The sequence below is a fragment of the Bos grunniens genome, chromosome 22 (assembly GCF_055505025.1).
Source record: "Bos grunniens cultivar Pamir isolate PY7600 chromosome 22, Bosgru_T2T1.0, whole genome shotgun sequence".
Taxonomy (NCBI): Eukaryota; Metazoa; Chordata; class Mammalia; order Artiodactyla; family Bovidae; genus Bos; species Bos grunniens.
The window spans coordinates 57,854,203-57,871,295 of NC_141186.1; the positions used below are offsets into that span (position 1 = coordinate 57,854,203).

The 17,093-nt window shown below is 56.6% G+C and overlaps 1 protein-coding gene across 8 annotated transcripts in view; it reads right to left on the minus strand.

Moving 5' to 3' along the window:
• FGD5 (FYVE, RhoGEF and PH domain containing 5) overlaps positions 1-17,093 on the minus strand; it is a 121,771-nt gene that overhangs the window by 58,940 nt on the left and 45,738 nt on the right. For all 8 annotated transcript variants that reach the window (XR_015151886.1, XM_086368737.1, XM_086368735.1 and 5 more), the window contains exon 3: positions 4,549-4,684. Coding sequence is in view for 7 of the 8 variants with exons in the window: in XM_086368737.1 (XP_086224863.1) it covers positions 4,549-4,684 (136 nt within the window). In the remaining variant the exon portion in view is untranslated. The remainder of the gene's footprint in view (positions 1-4,548; positions 4,685-17,093) is intronic.

A 17,093-nucleotide genomic window follows, 5' to 3' on the forward strand; every position in this document is an offset into this window, starting at 1 on the left:
GGCCCCCTGCGTTGGGAGCATGGAATCTTAGCCACTGGACTGCCAGGGAAGTCCTTCACCGAAACTCTTAAAAAAAGAAATTCTGGAAAAAAGAAAAGCCTCCTCCAGCCTCCCGAAGTTTCCCGTCTCTCTTACCCCCGGCGCTCTGTCCCCCGCCTCTGTGGTACTTTCACCACCGCAACCCATCTTAGGGGTTTTCTGGACGACTGCTCATCACCGTCTAGGAGGTGCACTCCAGCAGAGCCAGGAGACACCCTGTCTGACCTGTGGCTGCTGTTTCTTGGGCCCTTAGAGGGGTGCCTGGCACACAGTAGGTGCTCAGTAAATACCTGACCAAGAAATACAACTGCTGAAGAAGAGGAGGGCCAGGTGAGGTCACAGAGAGGAGAGGTGCGGACAGGAGGGCGCTCTCGTCCGACAGGAGACATTTTCTGGGAAGGTGGGCTGGCTGCCGGGGAGGAAGCTGCGGCAGGTGAGGCCCGGCCTCCCGGGCCTGCAGGAGCGCGTCTGCAGTGGAGCCAACGCGCACCGGAACGCGGGGTTCAGAGTCTGCGGCGTGGAGAAGGTGCATGGTGACATTTAACACAAGTTGGGGGCTGGCCCCGTGGAGGTGACCAGGGTTCGAGCGGATCCTTTAACCCTGACGGATGGTCAGGGTGAGGTTGCAGGTGTGAAGCTGGGGGCAGGAGGCCAGCAAGGAAGCCGGGCTGGGCCCCCAGGACTCTGGGTGCAGCCGGGAGAGGGCATCCTGCCTGGGCAGGGACCAGAGAGGGTAGGCAGGCAGGACGGGTCTGCTCCAGAGGATAGGGCTGGGGTCAGGGGTGGACCCGTCCAAGAAAACAACATCCTTGGTGACAACAGGAGTCCGGCCAGGGAGGAGGTAACCCGAGGGGCCACCAACTCCCGGGCTGATCTAGGGGGAGCTGGTATGTTGCCCGAAAAGTCCCCGTTAGCTTGAAAACCGGGCACACTGTCGGGAGGGGAACTGGCCAGCCAGCTTATGTCTCCTTTCATTGCTAGATCTATTTTTAGGTCCGGCTCAATTCTCCTTTTTTGCCCCCTCTTTCCTTCAACCCACACCCTTTGTCTGTCCACGAGTGGGAGCGAGAGAGGTCAGACAGGTGGGTGGACCAGCTGGGCTCAGCTTCCTGTCCTGCTGCAAAAATCTCTCCCCTCCTGCCTGGGTAGGCCCGAAACATCTGGGAAGGGTGGGTGGGGCTCAGCACTTTTTATTTATTGTTACGTAAACCATAAACCGTATCACCCTGGAGGAAGGGTGGGGCTCACCACCATATCCCCACACACGCCCAAGGTCCAGGGGAGGCCATCCCAGGCCAGGGCTGCCCCTTTGAGACCGCTGGAGTGGAAATCTGGGTCCCCTTGCCCTCAGGACGCGACAGAGGCACAGAGAGGTGAGGTCTGCTTTTCGGAAAAGCAGAATTTTCAGAGAGGGTGGAAGACGAAAGAATAAGAAGTGAATGTTCCACCTCCCCACCCCAGGAAAGACTGCTCCGTCTAGAAACTTCCCAGCGGTCGAGGGGCCCTCACCCCCCAGGACTGCCAGGGAGCGCCCTGCAACAGCCTGTGGTGGGGGCTTGATCAGGAGGCACAGACACTTATTGAAACCGGCCTGCTCTCAGCTCTGCCCTCTCCCGGGATCCACCCACAGGAAAAAATGTGTGTGTGAGGAGGGGTACGAACGGGTGCCCTGCGGTGTTGTCCACAGAGCAGAGGAGGCTAAGACTCCGAGCTCCCAATGCAGGGAGCCTGGGGGTTCAATCCCAAGTCGGGGAAGGAGCTCCCACGTGCTGCAACTAAAGTGTGCCCGCCTCAACTAAGGCACCCTGCACGCTGCACGAAGGCCGGGGGCCTGCGTGCAGACGAACAGATGAGTTATTCCCCAAACACCAGAGACACTCTACATGCCCCTCAGCGAGGGGAGGGCCGAAAAACGACAGCACAGCCAGACACTGGAAGCGCCGGGCACGAAGAAAATGAAGCGAGAGCTCCCTGCACTGACGCAGGACAATGTCTAAGACCCCAGCGAGCGAACCCCACTGAGTGATCGGCCCTGTTTCTCAGAGCTTGACACGGTTTACGGGGAAAAAAAATCACAGCTCCACAAATAATGCCATCCATTTTGTCCATTTCCGACACTTAATGAATGATGTATGCCAGTGGAACACAGCGGAGAAGGTGTGGAAGGATACACAGCCAACTGCATACCAGGTGCCCCAGTGAGGGCCCGGGGGCCAGGAATGAGCGCCCCGGGGTACTGAGCCCTCACCTGTGGGGATCTCAGACGTGACGAGGACCCCCCAGTGGAGCACGTCTCGGGTGATGAAGACCTGATGCCCACAGGGGCCTGCACCACTGCAGCATCAGGAAGGCCTCACAGGGAAGAAGTGGGGGGAGCAGGCTGGGGAGGGCAGGCTGTGGGGAGCAGGCTTGGGGGGAGCAGGCTGGGCGGGGAGGCTGGGGGGGGCAGGCTGGGGGGGGGCACGCAGTCCACGTCTGGCAGGTGAGGAGGCTGGGCTCCCGAGAGTGGACTGACCAGCCTGGGGGGTCTGGCCTGCTATGTCTCCCTCTTGGCGCTCAGAAACAACGGGATGGTCCTTCTCATGGTAGGAAGTGGCCGGCAACACAGCAGGAGTGGAGAGACGCAGGTGGTCCCAGGGAAAGTGGGGAACCATCACGGGGTACACAGAGCTGCACGTGGGGGGCCCCACTGTTTTCTCAGTCCCTCAGCTCTGCGGGGACCCAGCCCCAGCCCCAGCGTCAGAGTGAGGGCCAACCCCCGAGGACAGCGAGGGCGCTCTGCTCTCAGGATCCCCGACCCCAGCGACGCCCAGAAGGGCCAGAATCAGAGCTCACCTCCCTTCCCCACACGCCCACTCCTCCCAAGCCAAGAGCTCCTCCTGGAGGGAGGGGAGGAAGCGGAGAGGCAAGAGGAGGCCACCAGGATCGCAGCAGAGAAACAGACAGACAAGCCCGGGTTTGGAGTCAGCGCTGTTTCCAGCCCCTTCAATCGCGTGCAGTGTGGCCTTGGGCAAGTGACTTAACCTTTCTGAGCCTCTGTGTCCTGGGCTGCAGAACAGGGAAAGTGCCACCGGCTTCAGCGCTGTCGTAAGGAACGAAAGAGAGAGCAGACTTGGGAGCACTGGGTGCCCCGCGCACAGCTCGCTGCCCAGAGCGTGAGGAGCAGGGAGAGGAGGGAAGGGGAAGGGATCACGGCCAAGCGGGTGGGAAAGCCCCCTGACCCCGGCCCTAACCCTTGAGCATCCTCACAGCACCAGGCAGATAGGCGAGTGAACTTTCAAAAGAAACCAAATGCACCAGATAAAACGAAACTCATGCCCACGTGTCAACTGCTTGGTAAGCGCCAGGCACCCAGGCCGGCGCTCCCAGAGGAAGAGCCTGTGGTCAGAGTGGACCACCTCACCTGGGCTGGGAGGGGAAGACGCATGCCCGGGGTGGGGGATGGAGAGGAACAGGTGCCGAGGGAGGAGCCTGCTCCTCTGGCGTTCGGGCCCCTTCTCCCCGGCAGATGGGAGGGCGCCCAGGAGGTGAGGGGAGACCCCAGGCTGGTCCCAGGTGACCCGGCGGTGGGTGTCAGCCTGGTCTAAACTGCGGGGCCCAGCCCCTCGTGAGGTCGCCTGGAGGACACCACTAACAGCGGTACGGCCACAGTCAAGTTCTGCGGCTCCGACAGTTTCTGCAAACCTGAACACGGGAAAACAGCCCGTGTGTCCTGGAAGTGCATGAAAGGAGGGAGATTGGGTCGGGAATGGCGAGAGGCGTGGGCTCACCCCAGCACCGGATGGCGAGCAGATGTAACCACCACCATGAACAAGGCCTGATGCCCAATAACAAGGTCCAGGCCTCGACTGTGACCTGGGCCTCGGCTCACTGTCCACCTCCAGAGCTTCCGTGGTGGCTCAGATGGTAAAGAATCTGCCTGCAATACAGGACACCCAGGTTCGATCCCTGGGTTGGGAAGATCCCCTGGAGGAGGGCAGGACAACCCATTCCTGTATTCTTGGCTGGAGAATCCCATGGACAGAGGAGCCTGGCGGGCTGCAGTCCATGGGGTCGCAGAGAGTCAGACATGACCCAGCGACTTCACTTTCCGGTTCACTTTCTCCCAGCCCCGCCCATCCCCCCACCCCTCACTCCAGCATCACGGTAGGCAGTAAGGACATCTTTGTGAAACACTCACACACCTAACTCATCGCACCCTCACAATTCCCACTTCACAGATGAGGAAACTGAGGCCCAGGGCCCCGAGGTCCCATGTCCCCCCCGACTGAGGCTCTGGAAGCCCCAGGCTCCAGGGACCCAGGCGGACGTGAGCAGTCATCCCCGCAGCATCCCGTGGCCCCCGTCTGCCGTAAGTCTTCAGGCAGCAGCACCGAACGAGACTCGGCCTCTGTGTCCAGCCAGGGCTCAACTGTCTGAAAACAGCTCCTTCCGCCGGAGACGGAAGGGATTGGGCCTACCCTCCACCTTCGCGTCTCTGACTCCCCATCTCACTGGCCGCCCGCCTACCTTGTGGGGGAGGGTGGGGTCTCTTGCAGCGCGGTCCTCTTCCTCCTCCGAGCTCCCGCGCTCTTCCTCCGATGTGAGGTCCTCCTTGGGGGCCACTGCCGAGATGGGACAGACCTTGTAGGGCTCGGTGTAGGCACTGGGGACACAGCAGAGAGACAGGGTCAGAGCTGCCAGTCCGGCCAAGGGATGGCGAACCGGCCAGGGCCCTGCTAACACCACAAGCCATTACCGAGTGCTCTGGGTCTCCCGGGGACCCAGAGACGGGCAAGACCAGGCAGGACCTTCTTTCTGCCCCACCCCCGCCCATCTGTTCTGGTTCACTGGACAGTCCAAGCTCTTCACTGCCTCAGGACCTTTACACATACTGTTCAAGACAGACCCCTCTCCCCATTAGCTGCAAGGAGACCCGGATTCAATCCCTGGGTCGGAAAGATCCCCTGGAGAAGGGAACGGCAACCCATGCCAGTATTCTGGCCTGGAGAATGCCAGGGACGGAGGAGCCTGGTGGACTGGCCCCGTCACAGCAGCCTCCTTGCTCCCAGCCTCTCTCTCTACACAGCAGAGTGACTGACTGAAAAGACAAACCAGGCCACATCTCACTCTCTTGCTCAAGAACCTTCAACAGCTCCCTCCTGCCTTTGGCAACGTGGTCCCAGATGACTTCTCATAAAATCTCTCTTCATACTAAGAATTCAAGCGTCTCATTAAATCTTTATCAATACTGATTCCTGCCCTCTGGGAATAACGGAAGGATGGGTGGATGGAGAAGCGGCCATGAGGAAGGGGTCTCCACTCTCTGGAGTGGCTGGCCAACCCTACTCCAGGCCTTCAGCACGCAGGCTCAGGACCCCTGCCTCAGGCCTGGTCCACGCAGGGGGAAGCATGGCCTGGAGGGTACATCAGGGGAGGACATGAGTGTCAGGCTGTGGTGCAAGGAGAGGCTATTCCTGGCACCAGAGAGACCACGGATATCTCTCTCCAGGTCTGCCCCAAGAAAGACCGGAGTCCTCTGGTCCACATGGGGGCCAAGAGCCAGATGATCAGGGAGAAGCGGCCTGTTCCTGCCTGGACTCCTGGTGCCCTGTGTGTGTGTGTGTGTGTGTGTAGTGTGGGCTTGCAGCCATGCACAAGTGTGCAGACGCACAGCCCTGACCCAAGCTGGAGCTGTGTGTGTGTGTATGTGTGTGTGTGTATATATTTGGGGCTGCAGTCATGGTGGGTGGGTGTGGGGGGGTGTGTGTGTGTATGTGTGTGTAGTGTGGGCTTACAGTTATGAATCTGTGTGCGGAGGCATAGCCCTGAGCCAGGCTGGAGCTGTGTGTGTGTGTGTGTATTTGGGGCTGCAGTCATGGTGGGGGTGTATGTGTGTGTGTGTGTGTGTGTGTGTGTATTTGGGGCTGCAGTCATGGTGGGTGTGTGTGTGTGTGTGTGTGTAGTGTGGGCCTACAGTTATGAATCTGTGTGTCGAGGCACAGCCCTGACCCAGGCTGGAGCTGTGTGTGTGTATCTGTGTGTGTGTATTTGGGGCTGCAGTCATGGTGGGTGTGTGTGAGTGTGTGTGTGTGTGTGTGTAGTGTGGGCTTACAGTTATGAACCTGTGTGTGGAGGCACAGCCCTGACCCAGGCTGGAGCTGTGTACAGTGTGTGTGTGTGTGTGTGTGTGTGTATTTGGGGCTGCAGTCATGGTGGGTGGGTGTGAGTGTGTGTGTGTGTGTCTGTGTGTGTGTGTAGTGTGGGCTTGCAGTTATGAACCGGTGTGCGGAGGCACAGCCCTGACCTAGGCTGGAGCCAGGACCCGCTCAGCTATCCCACTGCCCGCTCTTCTGGCTCCAGCTCTGCCTTTCTCTTTTTCAAAACAATGGGAGGCCCAAAAGTTCGCTTGGGGTTTTCTGTAACATGCATGGAATCTCATTAAGATCATTAGAAGATTTCTTATTAGAATTTGGAGGATACAAGGTAGAGGACCAATATATTCAAAATGCTTAAAGAAAAAAACCTGTCAGCTAAGAACCAACCCTGAGTTCCACACAACTGTCCTTCAGAACTGAGCTGGACGCTAAGACATCCCTAAATAAACCTGCAGCAGCTTGTGACAACAAAGTCTGCGCTGCAGGAGGTGTTCGAGGGAGTCCTGCAGAGCGAAACGAAAGAGCAGTGGACAGACCACAAACTCACAGGGAGAAACAAAGGCCACACACGGGCAATCACACAACTGCAACGACGAATTCTACCAGTCAAGGAAGAAGGAATGCCAGTCATTCTAAAAATGTCCCCCCAAAGTTGAAGAGGGAACACTTCCCAACTCATTCCATGAGGCCAGTACTGCCTCCATCCTCCCGGGCAGCGAGTCAGAAACCTGGGTACCTCGGGCCTGAACACTGACCGTCTCCCGAGTTCACCCTCACACCCTCCCCGACTCCACTGGCCTCTCTGTCATCACAGCCTCGGAGCCCAGGCCATCGCTTGCCTGGAGGTCTGTAACACTCGCTTCCACTTGGCGACCCTTCCCTGGGGCTGCCCTCCCATCTCTTCACCCGGCAGCCAGAAGGATGATCTCAGACCCCGCCTGATCCTGCCACCCTCCTGCTGAAACTGTTTGGGGGAGTCCTGCTGCTGGCATTTGGCCTAGCAGCTCAGCCTGCTGGGCGAAGCTCTGCTACCCAGGGGCACGGGAAGCTGGGCATCCTTGCGCCCAGGTGCTGCCATGAAGTCTCCCCAGCATCAGACACTGCCAGGTATCTGGGAACTTGGGGGGCTCTGCCTCAAGCCAGGCAAGGGCTGGACTCCTTGCAGCAGACACTGGGGAGAGAGCTCATGGATGCCCAAAACTCCAGAGATGGGGAGGGGCTGGCTCAAGGTCGGCAAATGGGGGCCGATACACAAGGCCTCTGCCTACACTTGATCCCATTTAACAGACATGAAGAGAGGGCCCAGTTGGGTTCCCTCAACGCACCACTGCGTGCAGCTGACTCAGGCTGCAAGGGCACATGGGCTTTGCTCTTGTTCTCTGTGCTCTTTTTATTTCCTTTTGGAGCAGCAGCGGGAGAATCCCCATGGACAGAGGAGCCTAGCGGGCTGCAGTCCATGGGGTCACAAAGAGTCAGACACGACTGAGCGACCTAGCACAACTCCCAGCTGGGGCTGCCTGGGTTCAAATCCTGGCCATGTATTACACTACCTTTCTAAGCCTCAGCAGTGCCCAACTCATTGAGCTTCTGGGAGGGGTCAACGAATTATACTGCAAGACGCTCACAACAGTGCCTGGCACATAATAACTCAATAATGGAGAGCCAGGCCAAGCCTCCTTCCCAGCTTGGCTTGGCTGATCACGGCTGCCCCACTTTGGACCAACTGCTGTCTAAAGTCAGCTTGTCTTTAACATCTGCTTCTATTCTGACCTCATCCTGATAACACCCATGAAGTCACAGTATGTATTCTTCTAACAGTTTAAAATAAACCACACGATTATTCATCTATGACGTGTTTGACGACGATGCCCTTGCCCTCCCCTGAAGGTGCACAGACCTTCAGAGACAAACCCAGTGAGCACGGATCCACCATCTGTCCTCAAGCCAACCTCAGCTTCTGGCTAGAAACGTGTCCCGGGCTCTCTTTAATCTACTTCTTCCTCTCGCTTTTGTTTTCTAGAAAGATCTAAGAGGGGAGTCAGGAGACAAGGGCTGGGGTGCTCTCATGATATTCTGGCTCATTAATTTCAGTCCTATTGAGGGACTGTGAGCACAACAGATGGAGGCAAACTGCCATGAAAAATACGCTTTCACAACATAAAAAAGTGACTGTAATCCCATGCCTTGACAGAGTCAATGGAAGCCTTAGTGACAGACCTTATCTTAGACTGGACTCACTAGTTAAATAAGCAAATAAAATAGTCTAGGGCCACTAGTGTCAACAGAACTGCGTCTACACACTTTGATATTTGCCACCAGGCTGGTCTTCAAATCCAGGGGAAGAAAAACACCTCCAAGACATGCTTCCTTAATAACTTCTGCCCAAACGCTCCGACACGCCCTGGAGAGCTCATGTCCTTGGTGAATAATCTCTTCCTCCCTTGGGGGACAGACTGGGAACCCTCACAGAGGGTTCATCCATTTCCCCAGTTCAGTTCAGTTCAGTTGCTCAGTCGTGTCCGACTCTTTGTGACCTCATGAACCGCAGCACGCCAAGCCTCCCTGTCCATCAGCAACTCCCGGAGTTAACCCAAACTCATGCTCATCGAGTCGGTGATGCCATCCAACCATCTCATCCTCTGTCGTCCCCTTCTCCTCCTGCCCCAAATCCCTCCCAGCATCACGGTCTTTTCCAATGAGTCAACTCTTTGCATCAGGTGGCCAAAGTATTGGAGTTTCAGCTTCAACATCAGTCCTTCCAATGAACACCCAGGACTGATCTCCTTTAGGATGGACTGGTTGGATCTCCTTGCAGTCCAAGGGACTCTCAAGAGTCTTCTCCAACACCACAGTTCAAAAGCATCAGTTCTGTGCTCAGCTTTCTTTATAGTCCAACGGTCATATCCATACATGACTACTGGAAAATCCATTTCCCCAGTCAATCAATATAAACCTGTGAGACAGGTCCTTTGCACAGCAGGCCCTAGGGAAGGTCTGTGTTTTCAGCTATCTGGTTCCATTCAGACTCTGTACTGTAGGTACTGGTAACACAGTGATAAACAAACACACACTGTTCCACGGCCTCTCCAGGCGAAATGCCCGTTATAATCATAACGAGGGGGGCTTCCCTGACGGCCCAGTGGCTAAGATCCCACACTCCTAATGCAAGGCGTGAAGGTTTGATCCCTCAGGGAGCTAGATCTCACATGCTGTTAACTAAAGATCCCAAGTGCTGTGATTAAGACCCAGTGCAGTCAAACAAATAAACATCAAATAATAAATAAATAAAAGTTCTGTTTAAAAAACCATAACTAGGTGAGGTGTTGCCTCCAGACACCTTCTCTGGATGCACCGATGTATTACACATGAGAAAGCCGTCTGACCCAAACAGCTCCCGTCTACTCACTCACCCATCCACACACTTTTCACCCATTGTCCGTACAGCCACTCAGCCCGCCCTCCCTCCCTCTCTCCACCAGTCCCCCCATCCCTCCATCCACCCACTCGCCTACCCATTCATCTGTCCAACTACCCATCCGCTCCCCCACCCACCTGGCGATCCTTCTATCCATCCAACCCAACCACCCAATCTTCCATTCCCGCACTCACTGACTCACCAAAGGCGAGGCAGCTCCTACTTCAAAAAGCAAGCCCGTGAAGGGATGGAGGACCACTGCAGCACAGTGCAAAGTGCTGGCTGGGAGGACCGGTCCAGAACTCAGACCGCCTGCTGTGAATCCCAGCTCTACCACTTCAAGCAAGTTACTGCAACTTTCCATGCCCATTTTTTTTTTTTTTATCTGCAAATCAAGGGTAATGACACATGCTAGGAAAACGGACAAAAATGCCACGTGGTCAGCACTGTTGGTTTCGAGACCAAATGGCTTAGAACTTCGGCATCAGACCAAGGAGAGGCGCTGTGTGACCTCAGGCAAGGCCTCTCTGTCTCTAAGCCGCAGTGGGGGTGACTATCTCGGTTCACTGTGGGCTTCAGTGGGAACAGGATGCGCCCTTAATATGCCCCTTTTGGCCAGCCTGCAGAGGGCCAAGTTTTAAATCCCCAAGACTAGTCTCCACAGGGCTGTGTCCTCCCCCTGGGCTGACTTGTGCTTTAAAGGGAACATAAATTAAAGCTGCTCAGAGCTCGTTACCCTAAACGACCCTCCAATTGAGCACAGTCCTTTCCAGCAGCCTGGAGTCGTAAAAGGACATGAGCACCCACGTGGGGGAACTAGCGCTTTGTAAGCTGGCCCGGGGTGGTCCGGCTCTGCCCGTTAAATCCCACCCGGAGTGACACTCACTGGGAGCCGTAACCCTGAGCACAGCCAAAGGGGCCCTGTAACTCATAAAGCGGGAAGGCTGTCCCCTGCGGGAGCCTCTCGCGGGCGCCTAGGGCCCTCGCTCTGCCCCCGCTGGTGCAGTGACATGTGGGAGGAGGCCAGATTGCAGATGTCACGGCCCCTGGCTCCTCTGAGATAGGCTGGAACCTCCCTGGAGCTCTCCAGCTTGGCGGGCGGGGGGCGGGGGGGTGTGCAGGGGCTTCAGCACTGAGATCTCTGGGAGCTGGAAAGTTTGAGACGGAGGAGACAGGATGACGGACTCGGCAAATATGACTATCCTCGTTAGTGGGGCGGCTGGAAGAGCTTAGAAGCGGATGGAGGAGAGGGCTGGGTGCAAAACCAGGGATTTCCAAATCCTCAGACACGAGTCTAACTCTCTGATCTCAGCACCTTCAGAGTTCACTCAAACATCCCTCCAGACCTTCTCCAGGACACATCTTCTGCCCTGATTATTTCCTGGTCACTCAAACCTGACCCCTCACCAGTACCCCTTCTTCAAAGGCTCAGAAGTTGTCCTGGATACAGGTGTCACCTGCACTGGGGCTCTGAACCTCAGGCAGTGGAAACCACCCAGGAAGATGGGCTCAGAGACCCGAGAGGCCTGCCTTCACCGCCAACCTGCTGCATGGCCGGCTGGTGGGCCTCAGTCTGTGCATCTGTAAAATGGAGAAGCAGACACCCACAGCTGTGAAAACGGGTGTTGAGACTGGACTGTGTGCGCTCGTTGGCCTGGTTGGGGGGGGCGGGCAGGCTCTGAGAGCAGTTGCTGCCTGCAGTCTTCTCCTGGCGTGAGCCTCTGCTTCGCTCCCTCTGGAGGGAGCGCGTCCCACACTCAGGGTCAGCCAAGGGAGAGTGCTCGTAATGCTTCCCAGAAGCATGATTGAAGGAGAGGCTCTTCTAAAAGTTCAGTTTCCATTTTGCACTAAGTAGAAACAGCAGTGCATCCCCGCTCTCTGTCCTCCGACAGCCACACCCCTCTTCCTCAAGCACACGCCTCAGGGCTTTATAGGGATTTGTTTTCTTGTTGTAACAGGTTTATTGACATGTAATTCACATACCAGAAGGTTTACCCTTTTAAAGGGTACAATCCAGCGTTTTTTAGTATGCTTTTTAGTATAGGCACGGCGCTGTGCAGCCATCACCACTATCTAATTTAGAAACTTTTCATCAACCCCAAACGAAACCATGTACCATTTAGCAATCAGCCACATTCCTCTCCCTCCCCAACCTCTGGCAACCACTCACTCACTTTCTGCCTCCAGTAGTAGCAGTGTTAGTCGCTCAGTCGTGTCCGACTCTTTGCAGCCCCCTGGACTGTAGCCCGCCAGGCTCCTCTGTCCATGGACTTCTCCAGGCAATAATACTGGAGTGGGCTGCCATTTCCATCTCGAGGGAGTCCTCCTGACCCAGGGATCGAACCCGAGTCTCCCGCATGGCAGGCAGATTCTTCACCACTGAGTCACTGGGGAAGCCCATGGCTCTGCCTATTCTAAACATTTCATACGAATGGAATCATACAGTCAAGTCATTATTCTTTTGTGTCTGGCTTCTCCGTTACTACAGTGCGTTCAAGGGCCATGTATCAGTATTGCACTCTGTTCAGTGGCCACTAACACTCCATGGCACGGCTGTGCCACATTCTGCTTGTCCGTCCATCTCTCAAGAGACACTTGGACTTTTTCCACGTCTCGGCTAGCCTGAAGAGTGCTCCTAGGAGCATTCACGTCAGAGTTTTTTGGAGAGGTATGTTTTCATTTCTCTTGGCACACCCAGGTGTGGAATGGCTGGGTCACACGGTATCTCTACGTTTAACATTTTGAAGAACTGCCAGACTATTTTTAGCATAACATCTTGCACTCCACTGCCAGCGCTGAGGGTTCTGATTTCTTCACATCCTCATCCCTACTGGCTACTGTCTGTCTTTGTTATTTTAGCCTTCCTAGTGGCTTTGATGGAGAAGGCAATGGCACCCCACTCCAGTACTCTTGCCTGGAAAACCCCATGGACGGAGGAGCCTGGTGGGCTGCAGTCCATGGGGTCGCTAAGGGTCAGACACGACTGAGTGACTTCACTTTCATTTTCACTTTCATGCATTGGAGAAGGAAATGGCAACCCACTCCAGTGTTCTTGCCTGGAGAATCTCAGGGACAGGGGAGCCTGGGGGCTGCCATCTACGGGGTTGCACAGAGTCGGACACGACTGAAGCAACTTAGCAGCAGCAGTGGCTTTGAAGCGGTTTACGGGGATTGTCAAGGAATTCTGTTCTCCTTGATCACAGGTCAGCCTCTTCCTGACCCAAACAAACACTACAGTAATTCCTATTCAAAGAGAAATGTAAGTATGACTCCCAAGACTTCCTTTACAGAAAATCAAATGAGGTTCAGAGGTACAGGGAGAACACATGACTACCTCTGGAGGCTCTGCACAGGCCACATAACACGACAGACTGATATAAAGAGGTAACGACAAGAGGAAAACCGTAAGCCAGAGCCCCGGTCTTGCCAGCATGACGTTCTCTCGGGTTCTGGCTTCGGGTAACGGTCTTTGCTTCCTGCAACGTGGCGTGCCGGGGAGGACGTGGGTGAAGAGCTCTGCGTGTCTGGCTCTCAGCAGCGGCCACACTGTGAGCAGGTGGCCCCCCTCGGACCACTGACCCCAGACCCCATCTCTGGGGCCACAGGAGAGGATAACGTTAAAGGTCACAAGGGTTAGGATTCCACCTCCCGAGGTCAGGCCCCAGCTCTGCCCCTTGTCAGCCCAATGCCCTGAGGTCAGCTGCCTAACCTGCCTCAGTTTCCTCACCCGTAAAATGGAGATGCTAACAGCACTTCCCCCTCCAGGGTTCACGAGACGATGCGTGTGCATGAGGCGGGTGGACTGCTCGGCACAGCGCCAGGCAGGTGGATTCGCTACAATCAGTGTGAGCTAGAGGCCAGAACGTCTCAACCCCTTAAGACCCGGTGGTAATCCCACCTCTGTCACCAGCTTGCTGGGTGGACTCTCTCCTCTCCCTAGGCCTGTTTCCTCATCTGCGACACAAGGGAGTCAGAGGTCTTCTGCAGGCCCCACCACCACGACGTTCTGTGAGTTTGTGTCCAAAGGGGTCCCCTGGGAAGCTGAGGGGATCTGTCCCAGTGATTCCTGGCTCATCTCTGCTGTTCTGAGCCGTCACGCGCAGCCAAACCACCACCGCCCTGCCCCCTGCACGCCCCGGTCCCTCCCCATCTCTGCGCCTCTTTCGAGGCTGTTCCAGAATTCCTTCCTGCCTGCCTCCTGCTCCCCTTGCCCCTCACGGTCCAGCCACACACCACCTCTTCCGGGAAGCCTTCTCCGCCTCTCCAGCGAGATGGGGGCTCTCATCCACAGTTACACGACTGCAGAAATCTGCACCCCTGAGCCAGCCTCCCTACCAGCCACCAGCTCCCTGAGGGCAGGAGTCAGGGGCTCACCGTGTGCTTCGGTGTTGTCCGTGAGTGGCACAGTAGGCGCTCGTGTTGAATGACTGTCCACGGAGCTTGGTGACAGCTCAGAGTTCTACTTGGCAAACAAAGGATAGTATACCCTCGAGACGGCAGGCCAAGCCCAAAGGAGAGGTGGCCAAACAAGTCTTAATGCACAGATGAGCTATTCTGCTAATTAGACCATCCTTTAAAAAAGTGTTTTTATTTTTATTCACTTACTTGGCTGTGCCCAGTCTTAGCTGTACATGTGGGATCCAGTTCCCTGACCAGGGATCGAACCCAGGTCCCTTGCACTGGGAGCGTGGAGTCTTAGCCACTGGCTCACCAGGGAAGTCCCGGCCGTACTTTTATACTGCTTTGAGTATGGCTGAAGGTGGGGGTTGGGAGAGCCAACCCCTCCACTGTGGGCTGGATCTGGACATGTGTGCGTGCTCGCTCAGTCGTGTCCGACTCTTTGCGACCCCGTGGACTGTAGCCCGCCAGGCACCCCTGTCCGTGCAATTTTCCAGGCAAGAATACTGGAGTGGGTTTCCATTTCCTCCTCCAGGGGATCTTCCCGACACAGGGATGGAACCCACATCTCCTGTACTGTAGGCAGATTCTTTACCACCGAGCCACCAAGGAAGCCCCACATGGACACAGCCGGATAATAATAACGGCAGCAGCAGAGAGACCGAGCCTAGTGATCCTGAGTGCTGTGCTAACGATGTGCCAGGCACCTGACAAGCCCTTCTCCAGCACCGTGTCCTGCAGGTGTTACGTGCCCATTTCACAGATGAAGAGCTGAGCAGGGACGGGGTGCGTGCAGAGCTGGGGTCTCACCTGAGCACAGGGACCCTGGCTTCAAAGGCGTCCCCGTAACCGCCCCCGACACTGCTTCCACCAGCAGGAGCAGCCCAGGGGGTCGGGCCGGGGCTCGGAGCCCCGCTGCCACCCGCCTCCGGCAGCCGGGAATGCTGAGGCGCTGCAGGGCTACGTGACTCCCTCCGGTCTGCTTCTCCTCCCTCAGCCTCTCCCATCTGGAAGCACACTCAGGCGATCCACACCTGGGCCCACTGCCCTCTGCGCCGGCGAGACAGACGTGAAAATGTGCGAGAGGCGCCTGGACACTCCGGGTCCGCAGGGCACCCGACACCAGTGGGCAGGAGGCGGGGCCGCCCGACACATGTGAACACGCGGGTCCAGTGTGGTTGGAGCCGGACGCCTGGATGGGGGACATGGGGTCCAGACAGAGACCACCGCCCTAAGGTTGAGACCCGGAAGGAAGGGTGACCCAGGTAAGGGCAACAGGCCTGGACCCAGACACCCGAGCACACGCAAGCTCTTGTCACGTGACTCATCTGTGGCCTCCTCTGCCCGCAGTGGGGAAGGAGCACTTCCAGAGAAATACTGTGCTTTGCCAAAGGCCTCTGAATGCCCCTTGCTTCTCGAGAGCAGAGCTACTGGCTGAGGACAGATGCCTGGGAAATGCCGAGTATCCAGGTAGATGAACTCTCCTCTCCAGGCCCAGCTCTGACCTCACCCCTTCTTCCAGGAAGCCTTCCCAGCTGCGACCTCATCTCCTCCTCAGGAAGCCTTTCCAGCTGTAACCTCACCCCCTCTTCCAGGAAGCCTTCCCAGCTGCAACCTTACCTCCTCCTCCAGGAAGGCTTCCCAGTTCCAACCTTACCTCCTCTAGGAAGCCTTCCCAGCTTCAACCTCATCTCTTCCTCCAGGAAGCCTTCCCAGCTATGACCTCAGCCCCTCTTCCAAGAAGCTTCCCAGGTGCAACTTCATCCCCTCTTCCAAGAAGCCTTCCCACCTGCGAGCTCATTTCCTCCTCCAAGAAGCCTTCCTTGACCACTGAGCAGGTCTACCATGAACCTAATGAGACTTCAGCTTCAGGCCCCACACCTGCATGAGTCCCTCTCACGGCTTTGTAGACTATTTTCTACCCTTCGTTGTCCATTCTTCATCTTAAAGAGACTCCCCAAATTACGTACGCTTCAGAATCTGCCCTGCCCGGCCCTGCCTGCCTGCCAAGGCCCTGCTCCCCCTCCGGGACCCATGCGCTCCCCTCACTGCTTGTGGCCTTAGCTCTGCACAGCCTTCCCCTCCCTCACCAGCTCCCAGTGCTGAACTCTGCGCACAGCAGGTGCTCCACCAACCTGCTGGTTTTAGCGGGCTCCTGGGGGAAGCGGCTCCAGCCAGAGTGTGCATCCATGAGTAGACATGGATCTGGGGGTGTCCCCGGTCACAGCTGCCCCCCAGCACGGGCAATGCAATTCCCCACAGGCCGAGCGCCTGCTGTCTGCCCCATCTCACCCAACATGTCACGCGTGCTGACCGGCTACCCCACCCCCGGTGCGGGGGACACAGAGTGGGAAGGAGATGCCCTTTCTCTGCCCTGAGGCACCTACAGCCCAGCGAGAACACAGACACGGGGGCGCGGAGGGCTGTGAACACAGCAGTTCAGTTCAGTTCAGTTGCTCAGTCGTGTCCGACTCTTTGCGACCCCATGGACCGCAGCACACCAGGCCTCCCTGTCCATCACCAACTCCTGGAGTTTACTCAAACTCATGTCCATCAAGTCAGTGATGCAATCCAGCCATCTTATCCTCGGTCGTCCCCTTCTCCTCCTGCCTTCAATCTTTTCCAGCATCAGGGTCTTTTCCAGTGAGTCAGCTCTTCGAACCAGGTGGCCAAAGTATAGGAGTTTCAGCTTCAGCATCAGTCCTTCCAGTGAATATTCAGGACCGATTTCCTTTAGGATGGACTGGCTGGATCTCCTTGTAGTCCAAGGGACTCTCAAGAGTCTTCTCCAACACCAGGCTCCCCACTCCAGTATCATGGCCCGGGGGATCCCATGGACTGTATAGTCCATGGGGTCACAAAGAGTCGGACACAACTGAGTGAACACAGCAAAGGGGCCCTAAGCTGTGGGGGCGAGCGTGGGGGTGAGTGGGGAGGGTCACAGGAGGATTCCAGGCCAGGGGAGACCCCAGCCAGTCTCAAGGTTGAACAGGAGACAGAGAGGAAAACAAAAGTTAGGGGAGAGCTCCCAGGAACATCTGCAGAAGGCACCGGAGGAGAGGTGGTGGGACCTGTGTGCCGCAGCGGGGAAGGCGGGGAGGAGA